We start from the raw sequence: 21,795 nt of genomic DNA on the forward strand, positions 1-21,795 counted from the left end.
TTTACTATTTACACCCATCGCCTAATAACATTACCTTTTCACATCCGAGGTTATTTCTAGTCGTCCTAGGCCCAGTCATGACTCTTTATAAGCGCGTAAAACCGTTTCTACCCCGTTTAATCCTTCTTGGGTCCTGCAGACGTCCGATAGCCAAGTTTCGAGTTTATGGCAGAGTGTGTCTCTTCCAAGACAGTCTACGGTCATTTTAAGTGGACTGAATTAAGGAAGAAACTCCTAATAGGTACGTAGTACGGAAATACGAGGAAAAACCTTGAACATTTTAAAAGCTTTTCAGATTCTAGGGCATAACTTAGCAGTGCAAATTGTAGGATTTGCCTTAAAAATGCCCCATACCCCCGGCGCATACACATTCGAAACGATTGATTTACATATGCTTAGGTGATGGGTATCAAATAGTCGCTTACTGGCGAACAAATCTTTCCTACTTCGTTTCTTTGGCTTAGATATTAGAAATTATAAACAAAAGCGAATATTTTTTTCACATAGTTGAAGAGTGAACAAAAAAAAGCATTTAAACAAAAAATATTGATATCTTTAAAAATAATTATTTTGACTTTCAAATAATAATAAATAGCACCAATTAACCAAAAAAGAAGACAAACATACCTTCCTGCGGTCCAGCAGATGCTTACGTACATATATTTGTGTTGCAATTTTTTAAATACGTTTCCCATTATCTTGCACTAAAAGCTTGCTTGCATTTTATAGAAATTCATTGGACCTTTAGAAGCAAGAGGATAAGGCGAGAGTGTTAATACATGAGGTTTAATGGTTTTCTCATAGGATTGCATATATCTTACAAAACCAGAAAATCAGTTGAATGCTACGATCAAACGTAGTTCGTTGAATTTAAAGCAAGTCGTACGACGCCTGCTGAGCATCAGCAAATATCGACACAGATCGCTAACGAGTCGATCGTGAGGGTTAAGGATTCTTAAGCATCACTATTTTTGATACGCATTCCCTATATGATGGACATTAAGCCGTCCAAAAGTCGTAGGCACTTCGCATCTTACACTTCAGAGATTATACTGATATTGACATTTCAAAGAATAATTTTTTTTAAATTTTTATACTCATCACTAAACGAGGGGGTGTACATTCGTTTTGGCATAATGATTCCAACACCCAAAAGGAAGCTTCAGAAACCCTATAAAAAATATATATTCTTGACCAGAACGAAATTCTAAATTGATTTAAGCTCACCGGATCTGTTTAGCAAAATGAACTATCTGTTGTTGATTCCCTCAATAGTTAGAAGAAGAACGCGAACATATTTGATTACGTTACTCCACATGAAGGGATGACAGGGAGGAGGGATGATTTTATTCTAAAGGATTCCTGAAAGCTAGCCATGAACAGCTGCATTTTTAAAGTATTTTAAATGCGAATTTTATAAAATTGCGGTAAAATGCTTTTTGCTTTTTTCGTTCTATTGGGACAAAGTAATTCTTTTATTATATTAAAAAAAAAAAAAAAAAAAAAAGAAAGAAAAAATACAGAAAATATGCTTCTTTCACCCTTCGAAATCAAAGTAGTCCCTTAAAAGCTTTCAGACGAATAAAATAAATAGCGATTGGGAGACTTTCGTACATCGATCCAAACGATGAACACGTAGTTAATGAATATAAGCGTCGAATTGATGCCTTTTTTTTTTATTTCAGACCTTATCACTTCTTCACATATTTATTCTTTGTCAAAAGCAAAATGCAGAGACAATAAATTTCGATATTGAGGATATTATAAAATCTATGCTTTTTTATATTATTCTGTTTTGACTTTTCTTCCAATTAGCGATAATTGGATAAATGCTTTTCCGATAAATTAAGAAAGTAGTATCCATTGAAAATAATAACTTTGGGGGTTACTTTTAAGCATCACGCACCTGCTGGACAAGGCGACTGAACACTGAGAACTAATGTGATTGAAATAAATGTTAAAAAAATATTTTTAATTTAAATTGTATAATAGGTAACCACCAAATGCATAGTTTTTTTTTTTTTTTAATTTCTTTGTTTATTTTTTAAAAATTAGTTTTTTTTCTTTTGTTATTTTTTTAATTTTTATTAGGAGTGATTTGTACTGTAACTGTAATGTCCATATCGTATGAATGGAAACAAAAAAAAAAAAAAAACGGAAACTATGTTTATTTTTATGGCTAAATACTATTGAGTTCGTGTCTTTGTACAATTTGATTAAAATTAAAATCTAAAGGACAAAAGTTACACCACTACAGTTGTAATGCAAAATAAGAGGAAGAAATTAGTTTAAAATTAAAGTTTGATTTACACTTTTGCTCATAAGGCAGCGGGAATTAATTATTTAAAGATCCTAATGACTTATAACAACTGGTACATGGGCAATCTTTCTTCAACTTGTGTTGAGTTCGCTTGCAAGCCATCGTTGGAACTTTGCAAATATCGTTAAAAATACTACTTAACAAACAGTTGAACATATATTTTATACCAAACGTATCCGGAATTGTTAAGTGAAAAAATAACCTCATCATCAAACCTAATGTTGTTGTCCTTAAAACCCTTCATGCATTTTTCGTAGGCTCTTCGTGAAACGGCCTTCAACTCCTTTAACCCATTTTAAGAAATAAATTTAAGCAAAACGTTGGTAGTTCAAGCGTTTTAGCGTTTATCAGCTTACTTATTACTGTGAAGATATTATTTACGCTCATTATACTCTACCTTACTTCTACATGACATGTTATATTTGTGTATGTAACACCGAAACGATCTGAGCTTATCTATCCGCCTGTCCAGGTATTTTTTGTCGAAGGTACCATTTTTGATGTACTCTGATGAAATTTGACCCAAGGACGAACGCTATTGAAAGTGATTGGGATCAGTCCACTTTTTCGGCCACTCGCCATATAACGTCCTATTTCGAATTTCGGCATTTTCAATTGATGTGAAAAGTGTGGATCGGTCTGGGCAATTTTTTAAACACTCTCTCACATTACCATTACTCCAGTTCTTTATATTGTAAGAAGACCTAATTACCAATATTTTGCGGCGAAAATTGATTCACGATAGTAAATTGATAAAAATATCAACCTTGCCTAACATGGAACAGGTAGTTCTATTTCTCGATTGGCAACACATAAAGTAATTCTCAGGGAATAATATTTTGTTGAAGAGAGGCGTCAAATTCGAACATGGGTATATTTCTTGGACCCTACTTCATGTAAGATTTCCCATGAAAAGTAAGCCCTTTAGAAAAAGCTTTAATTTTGATGGCTTGATCACACGAATAATGCTTTGGAATGAATTCATAATTTTCTAGATGGAGCTGATTCAAATCTCAGTGCTGGAAAGTTTGCTTTGGTCGTAGCTATAATGACTGCTCAGTCGTTAAAGGCACAACATACTACGGTACATATACATTGGGCTTCGACTATTTCTATATCCCATTCTCTTTCCTCGCTTCTTTCTGATCGTTACCGCATTACGCGAATAGGGGACATCCGGTGACTGATTTGTTCCACAAAAAAAATAAATAAAAAAAAAAAATATGGATTGAAGAAGACTACCATCAAAACTCTAACCGGATACCCAAGTAAACGCATGGCCAAGTAGCGACTATTAACGTAAGCGGGTTCATCTCCCGGTCCGCTAGACTATACTTTAATGACGTTTAGCATGCGGTCGCAGCTGTAATGTAGGCTCGGTACACTCACCTCACGGTACGCGTGTTTCTTATGCCCCATGTCTTTCTAGACGTCACAGTGTTACATGTACAGGGTTCTTTAAGCTTCTTTTCGATGTGTCTTAGAAAGAAAAAAAATCGATTTCAAAAGGCGTGGTATGGGCGTTAGTATTTTGGAGGGTTTTTTCGGTCTTTCCAACATCATTTATCACTTATGTTTATTACGAACTCATAATCACAATTTTTTGCTTGTTTCGTACGCTCATGAAAGATGAGGAAAGAAGCAAGCAAAAGTAAATCGTTTACAAAACGCACTGAAGAGAGCTTAGAAGCGCACGAAGTGCACCTTTGAAGAACAGATGAAAATTTTCAAATATTTTCGACAAAATATCCCAGCCACATAGGAGCTAAAGACTTGAATTTCGGTACAACTACTTGTATGTTGTAGTTACGGCCACAATTCTGGAGAGCTTGCGTATTTAAGAAAACGAACTAAAGCTTCGACTACGTATTTGAAAGCCGGTGACCGGTGGAATAAAAGAAGTCAAAGCAGTTGGTAACGAAAAAATTTGACTACATTGATAGTGCACAAGGATGAATCGCATAGTTTACAAAGAATTAAAAGATTGGGGGGCGAAACGAAAACAATACTGACGAAAACAACGTAAACCGTTGAATAAAAATATTTAGTTGGGTTACCTGTACGTACGTCAAGATGATTGTTAGCTGCCGCTGTTATAAATGAGCTGCCATTTTCGGATATATGCTGTGATAAATGTTTAAAAATACAAGACAAACGATCGACGCTATCGATGAAAGGTAGATTAACACGTATGCCGTTAATTACATTTACAGTCTTTACATTTGGTTTAGCATTTGATTTGTTATCTATCCATAATGGATAAGGGCGAGGATTAAGTCTAAATATCCACCGTATGTGAGAGGTGATTGCAGAAATTTGTACTTGTTTTACAATTTGTCGGTGTAGTAGGTGTTAAGGTATCACTTGGAGAAGTTTTCATTTTCCCTTTACTATCAGTTCTCTCAATTTCGTACCTATTTAGCGAACAAATACTACTACTACTGTCCTTCTGTAGTAAATTATTGCTTGCATGATTATTATTATGAGTTAAAATGCTCATTTCTATATCGTACTCCGAAATACCCAATGTGGGCGATGTTACAAAATCCTCATGCCTATTTGGTGAAGTTGGATCAGGTGATAAAGCACCTGTTTCGTCATCCTCTTCCGTCTCGCCATCATCGTCGTCGTCGTCGTCGTCGTCGGTAGCTAGCTTGGGTGAAGATGACCGGCCTGCGTGTACAATGGTACCAGTAGTTGAACTAGGTGGCACTAAGCTTATATTGAAATCTTCCATGCTTCGTTTTACAGCCGCGTCTGAGCCAGTGCCTGAATCTTTACTCGACAAATGATCCTGCTGATGTTCAAAGTCGTGTGGAGAGTTTCTTCTCAAGTACTCTAATGTCAAATGCTCTTCGTCCAAAAGTTCGCCATGCTCATCTGATTCATTTCTTTTCTGTATTAATAATTGTCGATAATTAGGAGTCGTAGTAACAATTAAACAACTCCGCTGACCGGTTAACGTTTGGCTATATTCTTCTGCGTCTTCTTCTTTATAATGTTTTTCATTTAACTCTAAAGCTGCTAAACTTCTAGGTCTTTGGTTAGGTAAAAAGTTACTACGTTGCCTCCTCAAGAATGTTCGATTCAAAGGTGTGAGTTGAGTTTGATCTAATGCAAGATTGCTGGTTGCCGCTACTCTTGCACCTGATCCGCCCATTCCACCACCACTTCTTAGAACACCTGCACCATTGTTAACCCCACCGCCAGTCAGAAACAATTTCTTCTTTTGATAGTATAAAATAATCCAAACGATAAGAGATCCGATCACTATGCAACATATAGTGACTATCGCAACGCCTACAACGATAACCGTTTGGCTTAAATTTTCCTTAACCACAACTAATTCGATATGCATAGCATAGGTTTTTGTATTGTCAGTTATTTCGCAGCGATATTGTCCCGCATCCACAGACTGAGTATTCACAATGATTAATAGCTCTTTTTCGGCTGTAAAATAATAGCGCTCCGACTCAAAAGTTGAGGTTATGTGAAACGGTTTATTATCTTTAAACCATTCACGACGCGAATTAGTTAAAGACAAAGCCATTTCATTCAAACACTCGAGAACGCTGGATTTACCCAACACAATTTCTTTGTGAACCCTGGGAATAGAAGGCAATGGTTTATCGTTAACCAATAACGAAGCGTTGATACTGATTTCGCCCGCTGCACTTTCCGCTGTGCATGTATAAATGCCACTATCATTAGGTTTGGCATTCGTAATAACAAAAGCATTCTCTTCCCGTATAACTTGTAGGCGACGTTCAGTGGCTGCCGGGAAATCACTAGCACCAAATTTTTGTAAAGCTATATCCGGCATTGGATCACCAGCAGCTGAGCAGACCAAACGGGCCGTATCGCCTGAATCCACCGTTAAATTGGAGGGTATTTGCATAAAAGATGGACGGACTAAAAAAACAAAAACAAAAATGAAAATAATTTTCATTTCCAAGTCAAGTCACAATAGGAAACTTACTGCCAATGGATATTTTAAATTTTTGCGAATATGTGGTGCCAAAAGCATTGGACACCACACATTGGTATCTGCCGGCCGATTCATAGCTTACATTGAACAAGCGCAAGTAACCCCTTATACTAGTTTGATTGCTATTATTATAATAGATTTGGGTTTCCGTTGCTATTAGACTATTCTGAGAAAGAGAATTCGAGGTAAATGAGTGTCGTTCTTGTTCTTTAATATTTTGATTGTCATGACGCCATTTAATTTTCAGTTCATCGGCCGCCGCCAGGGAAGCAGCAGTAGGCGACGAAGCTGTACACTCGATAGTTACATTCGAACCTTTCACAGTCAATTGATCGACGGGTTCTTGAATCAAAACTGGTTTAGGAGTTTCACCTTAAAAAAATATGAAAAAAATTAAATTAGCTAAGATCTCTACCTTTTTCAAGCCAACTTACCGCATACTAATTCATTTTGATTAAGTGACATTAGTTCACGATCCAATAAGTGTTCGGGGTAACCGCAAACTGCTTGCGCAGAGACGCTTCGCAATTGGGTTTTAGGAGCCGTTTCGTAATGACGCTGCAGCCATGATTTGAACCATGAAATATTGCAATCACAGATAAAATTCAATGACTTAAAAACTAGCTTTTGCAATTGCGCCATATGATCGAATGCACCTGTTTGGATAGATGCTAGAGCATTGCCACCCAAATTCAAAAATTCCAAATTCCCCAGACCGCTTAGCGATTTTACGTTAATTTGTTTCAAATTATTACCGTACAAGTCGAGTTTCTTTAATTTGCGCAAAGCTTTGAATGGCGAAGGTGCTCCCGGATCCTCTATAATCCATGAAAGCTTGTTACGCCTTAAATTTAATTCTTCCAAATTTTTAACACAATCGAATGTTGTCTCCAAGAAATATTGAATTTTATTATGACCCAAATTTAGGATCTTTAATCTTTGCAGGCAATCCAAATGTTGCGGCTTAAATTCTGTTATATTGTTGTACGACAAATCTAATGAGATTAGAGACTGAGTAAATTCCCATGTATCGGATTCTATGCGCGAAATCGAATTATTCAATAAACTTAAATGATGCAATTTCGTAAGATTGAAAAGACCCTGACGACTAAGCGAACTAATGCCGTTATTATCCAATTCGATAGTTTCTATATTATGCATAACGTGAAAAACTCCATCTTGTAAGGCCCGTATATTATTCGATTTGAGAAAGAGTTTCTGTAAGGAATGTAGACCGCGGAACGTTGACCAATTAATCTCCAAATGATTGTTATTTAGTGATCTAAAAATAATGAAATATTTTATTCGCTTATATAGATAAGAATGCGATATATTTTTGAAATTATTTACAATTTACGCAATTTTGCCAAATTACGAAAAACACCAGCAGGCAGTGCAAGCAAACGATTACCATTCAATTCAAGATCCAATAAATTGGGCAAATTGTCGAGAGCATTATCATCGATCGTCGAGATCTCATTGAAATTCAAAAGTCTGCAGTGAAAGAAATCATAGAGAATAATAGACTTTATTGGAACTATATTACGTATAAGGTGTTTTGCAAAAATTGTGATCAGCGACCTCTACATGTAGAAATGATAAAGGGAAATGGAAAATACCAGCAGTGCGATCTAAATTCTTCTTCTTCCAAACTCATTACTTTTATTGCTTATTTGAAGAAATCTGCTGCCGAAGTCTACCAAATTCGTTCAGAGGCTTATGCGATACTGATCCCTCATATCCGAATTATCGGTTTTGGGTTCAACGATTTAAAAGTGGCGACAGGAGTTGATGGAAAATGCTATTTTTGGCCCTTTATTGCAAGAGTCGCCCAGGAGGCACTGTTGCAGTTCGAAAGAGAAGTTCTGCCAGGGTGCTCATCAGTCACCTCCTGATTACCATTTGTTCAGATCGGCTGGCACGCGAGTGCGCACGGTTGGAGAAATGCGAAAATGTATCGATGGGTGGATCGCTGCCAAACCAATACAAGTTCTTTCAATATGATATCGCCATGTTGCCAAAAATATTATAAAATGGAAACTGTTTTGTTTAATATATATATATATATTGTACAAATTTTTCACAATAAATGCCTTTTTCAAATGAAAAATTGATCAGAATTTTTGCAAACACCTAATGATTCTTTAGTAAGACTTACAAATGCGCTAAAGGCATCTTTTGAGGGAAATAGCTGGACTCGAGGATGTGTAAATAGTTTTTAGATAAATCCAAAGATTTTAGCTTCGGTAAGGCCGCTAAAGCTTCACTTGATATCCGTTGTATACGATTGTGAGCCAGATTTAAATGTTTCAAAACGCTTAGGCCAATGAATATTGGCATCGTGTCTAGTTGATTCCGTTTCAAGATTCTGTAATAAAACGAAAAAGGAATGATCATCCATTTGGCTTCTATGGTGATGTCATAATTTGTTACTAACAATTTACTTAACTCTGGTAGATTCCGGATTTGTAAAACTGTCGTATCGTTCAGTTTATTATTGATTAAATCTCTGTATTTTGGAAAATGATTATAGAGAAGAAATAGGAAAAAAATAAAATGAGTGTCACACAAACTTTTGGGGAGAGACAATAATACGTACATGATTTGTACATAAGTGGGTAATGCAGGCACATGGGACAGCTGCTTTTTACCACAGTCAAAATAGTCATTAAGGCATTTGCATTCTTTCGGGCAATTATTACTATTGTTGCTATTGTTTTGATAGCGATTACTGCTATTGCTTGCGCCATCACCTGAAGAATTATGTTGTTGTTGCTGCAGATTTTTAATCACCGTAAGCTTTGTTGCCGCAGACGCAGAGGCAGAAGCAGAGGCAGCCGCAGCCAATTCCGTTAGATCATTTTCAGCTTTCGCGTATTGAGCGGCTTCGTCTGCGGCAAAGCCAGTTGTTTCTAACATGGATGCCCCATTAATTGGAAAGTCCAGTTCATTGTTATCCTGATATAAAGGCCTGTTTTGTACGCGATTCATTAATGAAACCGTGGATGGCGATATTAAACTATCAGCTGCATTAGTAGCGGTTGGCAGAGGTTTCCTATTTAAACTTAATAAAGCAAACAATTGTTGTTGTTGTTGTTGCAATTTTTCTTCAGATATTGAGGATATCGCTGAAGTATAGGAGGAAGTGGACGGTACTGTTAATGATGGATCGCGGAGCGGTTTATTGTTGAACACTTCATCAGTTGACGTCATAGGAGCTGCTTCGCCGTAGCAAATTGTTGTTGTAGATGTCATTAATATCAGTGACATAGTGGCAGCCAATAATAATTTATTAAGTGCTTTGCAGTGCAACTGCAGGCAACACGAATCGTTTACTCGCGTTTTAGTGTCATGCGAAAGGCAACAAGAATGGCGGTGCCGGGTATCCCTGTCCCAAACAGAATGATTGCAACAGCCGGTAAAGTCGAATTTTATAGATTGCTTCTTACATTTTCGTCGTTTAGAATGTTTAAACGATTGCAATATCAGCAATCTTTGATGTTGTTTCTGTGGATTGCCTCGTTGTCCTTTGAATGACAGTTCCATAGATGTCTTATCATTGTAAAGCTTTAAACGTTTGGCAAACATTTTGCTCTTTTTCCCTTGTTCGTGTTGTCGATTTCGTTAATTTTTTACTTCTTTTTTAAAATTTTTCTTGTTAAAGATTCACTTGAACATTGCGTAATGTTATGAAAGCATAGCTTAAGCGACAGTGATATCGTTAAGTGTTATTTATCGGGATACTTTCATTTGCGACATTTCACTTCTGCGAACAACTTATTGATGTTTAAAATGATGACATCTGGAAAGGCAAACACCAACAAAGAACAATTTGTTTAAATTAATTAATAATTAATTCGATGCTCTCGCCACAGATTTACATATCAAATGCAGCTTAAGATGCATTTAAAGTAGCGGAATAAATAACTATATCTGAAGGCGTAACATTTCACCAATTGCTTACGTTATTATACAAAAAACAGGTAAAGACATTATAGTCCGGCAAGGCTGACTTTTAAATACCTTACACCACACCACATTGTCTAGTATGATTTTTATTTTTATACTAGAACACACAAATTATGTCTTGGCATATTTCTAGGAAAGCGTGCCCTAAAGGCAACATAATTTAGCAGAAGTTTAATCCTTATATAGGGCAGGATCAAAAAATTGGCGTAAATGGTCCAAATTTTGTAGAGTTAATTTTTGTACGAAATTATGGATCAATTTTCGTCACCACATATTAAAATTATACTTTTCTGCTCTACACTGGATCAATATCCGCGAAAATCCTTATTAGTGTAGAATCCAAAAAATAGGTCGAGACGGTCGAAATTTGCTACAGTTAATTTTTTACGTTAAATTACTATTATGATACAGTTTTCATCATGAAGTATTCAAAATTATATCTTGTTGTCGAATGAACTTCAGTTTTCGTTAGAGAAGAGGGGGTTCAAAAATTGCTCCAGCCGATGAAAAGCTTTCATATACGTTTAGAACGCTGAAATATTCTTCTTAGCCACTTTTGCCGAGAAATTTTGAAATGTTTTTCCATGTAGCGATTTTTCAGAATAGGATATTATATGGGGTATGGTCGAAAAAGTAGACTGATCCAAACCATTTTCAATATTGTTTGTCCTTGACACAAAACACGTCACATGTATCAAATTTCATCCAAATATCTCGATAATTGCAATCTATAGTTTGAACACAAATTACATGGACGGACGGTCTTAGATCAACTCAGACTATGATTCGAAATATATCGTTATAATTAAGACGTCCTGCATGTTACTTACGTCCACACTGACTTAATATACCCTATATCACAAGTAGTGTAGAATATAAAAAGGGGAAGAACAGAATGCCGAAACGGTTAAGCACCTATTCCGATATGACTTATACTCTCTGTAAAGCTTGTTCATCCTCTCTCAACTTTGAAATCTTTCTATAATGTCTCTTTCCTTTAAAAACCAATCTTTCCAATCAAAATATAACATAAGGGCAACAACAAAGTTTCCATATTGGTAATAATCGAATATTTTCATCTTAGCTAAAACCAGATTTACAAGAATTGAGAACGACAGAAATTTTTCCGTCACAAAAGAGGGAACTGGAAGTTACACGTGTTTATCAAAGTGGGACAAGTGGTAATACGACCAAGAGATTGGCGATTAAGAGGTATAACAGTGTACTAGGGACTACACGACTTTATCCAGGTGTAATAAGAAGGACTAGGATCAGGGAAGGAAGGCCAGGGAACAAGAGACTTAAGAGTAAACTGTGAACTACACAAATTTAACAAATAAGCGGAAGTCAGATAAGAGGTATAAGGGGATAGAGGCAGACGCGGAGGTCCCTCCTCTCTCGCCTATTATTCCCTTCAGACTTGTTAAAACCATTTTAGTTCTTTTAACCCTTTTTTACCTCACACTCATTTTAACCCCTTAACATTTTACCTTTTTAGCTTTGTAGCCATTTAGCCTCTTTGACGAAATAGGCTGAAGGCTGAAAGATTTACAAATATTAGGCTTATTAAAAAGACTTTTTCCAAAGAAATATTTTAATTTTCTTTTTAGGTATTGCCAGATGCAATTACTTAACAGTAAAGAAGGTGTTTGCTTATAAATAAAAGTAATTCAAGCGCTTGAGTTCAGAGAGTCCAAAATCAGTAAACAGTTAAGACTTAATTGTTTGGAGCTATTACGTGGCTTTGGAATACCGCCATTTAAGTAAATTAAGAAACATTTGGCAAACTTAGCATACTTTGTATGAAAGAAAAATAAAATAATTGAAATATTAAGAGCAAAAAAAAAAAAGAAAGACGAACTGAGTTCTAATTAAGATCAATAAACTTTGTTGTAAAATAATTAAAGAAAAGACCGGCAGCCGCAACAACGAGTAAGCAAAGTAAGCGAAACGAATTTTTGATACCCACCTTCATAAGCAGTTTCTTGAAGTGAATCCAAGAGTAAGTGAATTGCATTTGAATTTTTTTAGTTTTGCTTTTATGGACTTACGTGTTCTAATGCCAAAGTTGTAATAAGACGAACAAACGAAAATTAGTTGAAATTGGCCTGAAGTCGACTTGTAATGCCGCTCTAACCAGTTAAATTTCTTTTTTACAAAATCTCTGATGGGTAGTTTTACTCATTATAAAGGGATTGATATAATTGGTTGATCTTCAGACTTTGGTGTTCGTTATTAAAATGCTCTCTCCGTACGTTATTTACTCTGCACTTATTTATGTATTAATGAAATGAAACGAATGAAATTTTTTTTTGCTAGATATTGTAGTGTAGAGTATATATATGTATATATGTAAAGGCAATTGTCTGCTTACAATATCATAAGCTCAACGAGAAAAAACAAGCACATGTTAACTTGTATACCGGTGCCTGTAAAAGAATACAGTTATCCAATAGATGCCGATCAATCCGGACGTAAATGGATGCATAGCTGTTTCTATAAATGGTGTCTTATAGAAAAACCGCGCATAATAATTTTAAAAAGCCAATTGCCTCTATATGTGTATGTGTATGCACACATATGTGCTTCACAAATATTATGCTATGTTATTTTTGTCCTTTACGTGAAACCAAATTTAGACGAGTCAACGTCTAGCAAGTTATTCGCAACTTGCTATTTTAATTATATTATAACCGAAAGAGAAGTTGCTGCAGAACGGATTTTGCTGTGAGAGCATCGTCGTTTAAGCATTTGTTTCTGCGGCAGCTATATCTAAGCAAATAAACCTGGTTATAGGCTTAACACGCACAGATACACGCATAAATGCATATACACAATCACAAAGACGCACACACACACACACACACACACAACACGTGAATTAACTAAGAAATATTTGCCATTTTAATCCGTTCGCTGTCGGCTTACAAAACACATTTAATGGCACGTAGACGGCACGCTAATGAAGTTGCTTTCAATTTACTGTATTTCGATTAATTCTATTGCTAACAACGACCTTCATATTAAATGTCCATATAGAGTAGCGTAGGATCTCGACTTGACGACTCTCGCTGGAACAAGAAACTTTATTGGCTAGAATCGCATGCTTATAAATGACGTTGAATGGACGGAGAATAACTCTTAGCGAGAAATCATCTGAAGCCAAAAACTCAATTTTCAAATTCTCAAAGTAACATAATTTTTATTTCGGGAAACGTTGGATATGAACTGAAAATTGAAAGTAGAATGGAACGCTACTATATAATATAATATAACACAGTAAGGGTGCGAAGTTATATTTAAATTGAATTAACAAAGACATAAACCAAAAATTTGTACTGAGCGCAGTTAGAGTTCTCTTAACCGAAGTCTCAGAGGGATTTACATCAAAATTTAGTTACAATAGAACTTTTCGCAAATTCACACCCTTTAGGAAGGAAACACTTTAAGGTGCAAAATAAACACTTGAATGGAAACTTCTACCCTATACCCCAGCCCCTCAAGTTGGCCCCTCCATATACGATATAACTACGTCAACCCTTTCATGGAGACAACAGAAAATGGTCCAAGATATCAAAGCCTAAATTATATTACGCTTAGAAGTATATGAAAAATACCGAAGAAATATCGACTTTTTGAATATCTCTGACAAGGAATAGTAAACATTCCGATTTTTATTACATGTTTTATAATAAATATCACCTCGTAGTTTAATAAGCAAGACATTTTCAATATATTTTGAAAAGAAAATTGTAATGCTGGGCTTGTTTCGTATTGAAAAGAGACATAACGGGACGGACTTTCGGATGAGGATAGGGAGAAAATTAAAGGCATGAGACTTGCAGGCAAGAAATTTGGTGAAATAGCAGCTTCGACAATTTTAAAAGGCCGGATAAACTACGGTTGGATGAAACGCAATGCACATACCCAAAGCGCAGATCAAGGGACTCTAGCCCAATTGACGATTTGTGGGGAATGCTTTCTGCCAAGATATTTCCAAAGTTTAAGCAGTATTTTATGCTTAAGGAACTTAAATTTGAAAGATTGTCGGAATGGGAGAAGATGGGCTTGACAACTCTGAAAAACTTGATGGGCGCTATGACAAGCAGACTACAAAAAGTCCTTAAGCTTCATTTTTACGCATCTAACTATTTTCTAAGATGCATATATGGAACGAGGATAGCCTGTATTTTAGGCCCACTTGAATTGTTGTATGCTTAGGGTCAGTACAATCCAATACAATTGCAAACGATTGCAACACAAACTTGTGCACCGTTCATGTTCGTAACGCTTGTTGAAGATAATTATTAACTTGCGTATGGTAACACCTGCCTTTAAAAAATCATATGATTTCAAGGATTTTCGAGTTAACCTAACTTTTATGGAGAATATATTAAGTCATCATAACGTTTTATGACAAAAATGTGGATTTAATGATTTCCACAATTGGAAAAATTGCAAAAAACTTCTCGACTAACATGAAAGAGGAAAATCTGCCGAAATTCTTATATATGTGTAAAAAAAAACATTTTATTTTAAAACATCATCTTTTTGATCTTTTTTTTTTATCGCCAATAACAGCTGATTTCCTTAGTATACATTTGAAATTGGAACGATTGAACGATTAAACTCGGTTGAATCTTTAACCTCCTTAGAATTTATGCCTCAACTGTACAACTGACCATTCATGGACTAAGTATTTTTTCTTCATCATCTCATTATAAATTCCTGTAGAGTAGTGCAGAGAAGGCAAAGTGAATGCTTCTTCTTTTTTTATAATTCATCTAATTATACCTCTCATATTCTATGATCGATTCGCATGATCGATACAAACCATCTCATGCGATGAATTAACAAGCCGTGTAGATCAAGCCATAATCCGCCAAATCTTTTCATCGTCTAAACACTTGAAAATAACTTGCTCTTCTTCCATTGAAAATACTTTGATATGGAATAAGACGAGATGGATTCATGCGAAGGGTATATGCGGCGTTTTTGTGTAAACGTACTGCCGTTTGGTACTGAACGTGTTAAAAGGAATTCTTTCGTAAATGCGGTCGTTTATTTTGATTCACAGAACAAAAACCAAATATTTGGCATTCATTCAAAAAGCGTTTTAATAATGTCTGAATATTGTTTTTTTCTTCTTAATTAAATTAAATTTTTTACGGTTAAAGACATTTTTGGAGTTTCCATTTTAAGCTGATACGCCAATGAATTTTTCTTCTATTTGTTACAAATAATTGTAAAACCAATCAACTTCAATCATCTACAAAAATGTTAGCAAAGCTGTTTAATTTTCCAGAGTGCATACGCAGAGTGTGGAGACAGATCTTATTTGGTTTCACGATCAAACTAAACATTAAAACACATTTTGAAAACTATGACCTTTGACTTCAATGCAAAAACACGTGGCCGGATGTGTCTAATCATTTTCTGAATCGATTGGTAGGTATAATACAAGACGCGTCTTGTCTATCTCTATTTCTTCTGGATGTTACATATATTCGAACCAATATAGATAGAAGAAGCATAGATTTGTAGCTTAATTTATATAACCATGAAAATAATTATTATTATTACCGTTAATTGAGTCAGAAAAATATATTCCTTATATAATGCCTTGAATCTAAGACTATCGGCTGAAACTCTACAACGACAAGTTAATTGAAAGATTATTTATTAATAAATGATTTCCTTGGTCTGATCGAAATTTAAAATCTTTCTTTCATATAGTCTTGACGGGTTTATTTTATTAGCTATGGGTATATAGGTTAAGTGATTCCTATTAAACTCAACCCAACTTTGCATACGTTGTACTATAGACCGCAGAGCTTTCGTTTCGCGAGAGTGGCTCCACTATTGCGGTTTTCGAACGTTTAAATTATTACTTAAGTATAATAACAAATTCGATATAATAATAGATAAGTATATAACATGAAATCATCTCAAGTGTGATAGAGTTTTCAGTAAAGCCAATAACCTTAGATGGTAGTGTTTTAAGGCCTTAGTCTTATAATTTATTTCTCCGGCTAAAGATTTAATAATAATAATAACAAGCAATCTGCCCGAATATTGTGATTCTGTCCTCTTTTCTTTCATCCCAAAAAAAATATGTTTTAACTACGCTTTCTTTTCATATCCACCACTGAAGGATGAGGGTATTCTCAGTTTTTTTTTCACAATGTATGGAACACCCAAAATGAAGCTTCGGAGACCCTATAAAGTACATATATTTTTAGTCAGCGTGAAGTTCGGAATTGATTAAGCGTTGTCTGTCCGTCTGTGCGGTGTTTGTTGTTGGCACTTTCCTGGTCGCAAAAATGACCATATCGACTTCAAATTTGGAGCAACCATTGGAAATCTTTGCACGCAGGTTGGTATTGAAAATGGGCCAAATTGTTCAGAGCAAAAACTGAGTTTTTTCTTAACAAAAATTATCGGGTATTTGATCGTCACTCGGGAATTGCTAAAGGTAGAAGGCTCGAATTTGACAATACCGTTATTGATTTGGGCATCACATAAAAAGAGCTGCAGAGTAGACTGCGAGAAGCTAAGTGTGTTAGTTCCAAATTAACTACCTCCGATGGACCTCACGACGCAGTGAGCTATGATGGTATGTATCGCGATAAGGCGTTAATATGCGTATCACATGAAAGGACTAGGAGAGTAGAATGCGACGGACTCAGCGTGTTGGTTCCAAATTAAATATCTCGGACGGACCTCACGATGTAGTGGGCTATGATTGTATATATGGCGATATGGCGTTAATATGGGTATCACATGAAAGGGCTTGGAGAATAGAATGCGAGAAGTTATGTGTCTTAATTGCAAATTGATTGTGATACTCGTCACGACATAGCGGGTAAATGCTTTTTTAAAAAGACCTTCGATATAGGAATCGAATGAAAGGAGTTGGAAAGTGGAATATGATAAAATGTGTTAGTTATATAACATTCTTACTTGTTTTGGGTTATTATAGCGGTGTTATCTCTTATGGTCGAGATCTGCGTTACATTTCGGATCATTATTCTCTATAACTTTCGCTTACTATCATATCATTATGGCCTAATTATACGTGGATAATGGCTCGTTTCGAACTTGACGTATAGCAACCTGAGTTCGCCAATGGTGAAACTACGGACTGAGAGATTGATCGGACTAAATTGAGTTAAAAAGGGAATGTGTATACCGTATGGGGAACCTGATAAGAATTTTTAAAAGCAAAGATCTAATATTAGTGGAGGATATAAAAAAAAAAAAAAGTATAATCAAGGAAACGAACCTATTTAACATAATGTAATTATAATAATGCAAAAATTATTACGCACAACGCTTTGCGCGGAAAGTAATATTCAAAAAGTGAGGGCCCATGCCTTTTAATAAAATCCTCGCGTAACTTTTGCAAATTCATACTCGTTGGGCAACATAAATTTTTTTCTTTTCTGTAGAAGTGGCTATGTCTAGCGAGACTTTCACGGAAAATATGAAATCTATATATGGCGACTTATCGCAACAAATATACACTGATTCTTTCTATAAATCATTGCGTCTTTGTAAAGGATGCGCAGCTGTTATACAATAATTTATTGAGCGTTTGAATAAACTTTTATTTAAAATCAACGCATGGAACGGGGATATGCAAACAACAAATAATAAACAAACCAAATATATTAACTATTTCTCAATAAAAAAAAACTGAATATCATAATATTTTTATATATATGTATTATATATATATATGAATATCTTTTTTTATACATCAAATCGCATGTGAATTTCACTTTGATGATTTTATTAATTGCTTTTTGTTTAATTATTGAAATGTACGCATGTAGATGACGTATACGAACGTGATTAGCTTTTCGAGCGATTGTTGATGCCAACTGATTAACCTTCAAAAATGGGAATAATTCACCCACGCAAAACTAAAAGAGGATGTAAATGACAAGGTATTGTAATTTTGTCAATCGATTTGACAGTGCAGACAATAGCAGTTGCATGGGTCAACGGAACTTATCACATGAAGCGGGAACATTAGAAAAGAGCGCTTATTTGCACTTTCGGATGCTCGTCGGCAGCGTCACCGATTTTGTTGATTTTATTCAAGCGAGACAATTCTGTTCAACTCAGCATCAAGATGTTATTCCACATATTTAGTCCTTGGGTGACAGAAACTATCTTTTTGCTTTAAATTTTTATATGGCTTTCTTATGTAGGTTATGAACAGTGAGTGTCCTAAAGTGAATTCTGTCGTGTGTACAGTATCCGCGGACATAATGAATTCCCTTAATTTATGAAAAAAAGGCAAAACTCACCAACATAGCGCAAAGGTGTTCGAAACTGACAGCTTCCCGCGATCGAACCACTTGTTCACTTAGGCTCATCAAGCAGTGCACGGAGTGTTCCGAATTTTTTCGCAAAACTTTCTTTTATTCGCTTTAAGGGATTGAGGCGGAAACGAATAGAAAATTTGATGAAAAATGTTGACAATTTGGAAAGTTTTTTTGCAAGTTTCAAGTACTTCCGTTCCGTTCGTCGGAACAACTATGCAATCGAAGGGCAAAATATTTAACAACATAAAGGTAGGTCTGTAACACAAACAATTCTGAACAACGGATATTATAGTCAACGCAGTGGAATTAATAGACGGGACTTAATAAAGATCAAAAGAAAACGCGCAAAGTCCAATGGCAGGAAGTGATGGAAACAGGAATCGAAGAGAATGTCAATCCTGCTATGCAGTGATTCTCCGGAACGACTGCATTCACTGCACTTGTCTGCTTGTATTACAGCGACAAATATACAATGTGAGGACTCAAGTCTTTCTATCAACGATCTGTTCACCGAAAAGAAGAACAAGCAATAGTGCGTATTTAAATGACATTGAGAAAAATGTTATCGCGAATAGAGTTGAAATTCCAACGATAGCGGAGTTAAGTAAATCAATTTCTGGAATGATGTTTTCTTACGCCCTTTAATGCCAATTTCTGATGCGATTACAAAGGGAACAGTAGGCGAAGCGACCGAAATGTCTTAAACTGAATTATATTTTTGAATGCAAAATATTTGAAATCGTAACGTTCTGTCGATGTCTGATATTTCTAATTGAATAATTTCTCTCCTTTTTCAGATTTGTTGTTTTTGTTTTTTTTTTTTGTTTTCTTTTCTTTCCTCTGCTTTCCTTTCAGTCACGTCAGTATCATCAATTAGTCGATAAACATCAATCGATATTAATCTTCTTATGCCTACGTAGAAAAATATGTTTACATGTTGGAGCGGATGAAGAAAATGTACTCATTGGCGTATAACCATGTTTTTCAAAAAAAAAAAAAAAAATTTTTTTTAAATTATTGTCGCCAACCGGTTGCCGTTTTCTTTCAAATGGATAGACGATTCGAACGATTACGTGAGCGAAAATGAATTAATTCATTGAGAAAACAAGACGCGCCACGAACTATAAAACTGATGTGTAAAGGTTGATGAAACCGGCTGATTTGGCTGCGAATCAAACCGCAATAAATGCAATCGTATCACTCAAATGATTAATAAATTTAAAAGTTTTTTTTTTTTTCTGTTTTATTTACTTACTTCTGTTTTATTGTTCCTTTTGCTATTAAACGAAACAATACGAATATAACAATAAAAAAGTTATTTATTTAATTTAACCACAAAAGAAAACACACACACACACACACATACATACATACATCGTTTCATTTTTTTTTTGTTTTGATTTTTTTTTTTTTGATTTTTCATAATAATGCACGAGTGAGTACATTTTAGCGTAAGTCTCTATACTAATATTAATATGTTTGTGTGTACGCGAACGTTTATGTAGACTGCATGGCCCGTTCGTTCAATGAAAAAAAAAACATTTACAGATATATCTACGTTATTCATTCTGCACCGGTCCTGCAATGTCTGGCAACGACGTAAATGCTAGCGATGACTAAGTGCAAATAATTAGTGTGTGTTTGCCATAAAGTTTGCCATAAAATAAAATATTTTAACAGGCAGGCTACATCGGCAATCGGCATCCGCACCCACTACAGATCATACATTAAATGTATGAAACACTTGCAACGCATAGATTCGATTAGTTATCGAAGACCTTGTAAGTTATATGTATAGACTCTGGATTTAAATTTGTCAACCAGTCCATCCATCCGCCCATAAAATCTATAAATTAAAACCAATGCCTAGAAGAAGAATTTTTTGAAATCTTTCCTTCTAAAAATCGGTTGAGTTTGGGTTAGCATGACAACGTCTCTTTTATTAAAGTTGAAAGACAAAGGCATGTGTGTGTGTGGCTCTTTTTCATTTTCTCGAGTTTTTTTAACCTAAGAATAACAATAGCTTTCCTTGATTAAAATTCCTTTAGTTAATTTCGTCCTCCATCAAGCACCACCAGAACACCAGAATGCCCTTGCAGGGCATTCAACTTTTGACGATGTCTATTAGGGAAGCCGCGATGTGAAAGTTGAATTTCGTGCTGATTCGTGGTAGACGCAAGACCCATTGATGGCAGATTCCCCAATAAGAATATGTTGGCGGGTAACCAAACCAAACAAACTATACCAGGCATCTCTCCATTTGGGACACCGCCGGCTTTTTTTTTCCTTTGCTCTTTACACAGTCGCTTGGGCAGTCAATTTGACCACTTTGATACAGACGCTCAACTATGACTACATGCCGGAAAATATAGCTCTTCATAACCTAAACTTTTGGTTCTGAAAGCGTTACACATCCGTTTGTTAGTAGGCTTACGTTAAGTGGTCCAAACTTTGGATACGATTTTAAAATTTTGTCTTGAAACTATTTTTTACAAAGCGAGCCAATTGGACTTTAAAACGGCAGCGTTGTATACATAGCTTTTTCGCGCACATGCGTTTGAGGTTATATTGAGGTTAAAATTTTTTTGAGACAGCTTTAAAGATTCACTTTGCGAATTTTTTTGAGTTGAGAAATTAATGAAATATATCCGTATACGTTATTGCCACTCTCCAGTCCTTACATTACATGAAGAAGAGGGAAGAGGAACAAATTGCAATCAATATACGTACATTAATTATATATGTTGCTGTGACTACGATTTTTACATGAACTTGGAAGATTATAAGCTTTTTAAAGAAAGTATTTTCCGATCGCAAAAAATAGTAAAAATTTCTTATTTTTGCGGTTTTAAAAGCGAGCGCAAGCTGCTAAGCAACCTTTAAAAATCTACTTGGTTGAATAAGATGAGCAAGCAATGTCTTTAGCAAAGAGTACTGCCACATGCACAAAGGTAGGGACTAAAGGCAACCGTTATGATGCGAGACGTGGGCTGGTTATGTATGACGGTATATTAATGAGGCTTTAATTATGAAGCTATTTGTGCAACAATAAACGGTAACTTCAAATTTTTACAATCGGATGCGTTTGTCATCAATACGTCATTACGGCTATGCTTACATCTCTTGAGCATATTTGCATCTCATATCAACCTTCAACTTGCTGGCCAAATGCTTCAAATTTG

The 21,795-nt window shown here is 35.4% G+C and overlaps 1 protein-coding gene across 6 annotated transcripts in view; it reads right to left on the reverse strand.

The window, feature by feature from the left end:
* Positions 1-2,016: 2,016 nt before the first annotated feature.
* Positions 2,017-21,795, reverse strand: part of LOC119636797 (leucine-rich repeats and immunoglobulin-like domains protein 3) — a 36,248-nt gene continuing 16,469 nt past the window's right edge. For 4 of the 6 annotated variants that reach the window (XM_038032412.1, XM_038032415.1, XM_038032410.1 and 1 more), the window contains exons 2-8: positions 8,908-10,110; positions 8,746-8,817; positions 8,467-8,676; positions 7,659-7,802; positions 6,743-7,590; positions 6,300-6,680; positions 2,017-6,232 (exon numbers count right to left, since the gene is read on the reverse strand). In XM_038032412.1, the coding sequence (XP_037888340.1) occupies positions 4,599-6,232; positions 6,300-6,680; positions 6,743-7,590; positions 7,659-7,802; positions 8,467-8,676; positions 8,746-8,817; positions 8,908-9,896 (4,278 nt within the window). In that variant the 5' untranslated portion in view covers positions 9,897-10,110 and the 3' untranslated portion in view covers positions 2,017-4,598. The other 2 variants (XM_038032413.1, XM_038032414.1) reach the window with 2 other exon arrangements.

This window comes from Glossina fuscipes, unplaced genomic scaffold (assembly GCF_014805625.2).
Source record: "Glossina fuscipes isolate IAEA_lab_2018 unplaced genomic scaffold, Yale_Gfus_2 28, whole genome shotgun sequence".
Lineage (NCBI taxonomy): Eukaryota > Metazoa > Arthropoda > Insecta > Diptera > Glossinidae > Glossina > Glossina fuscipes.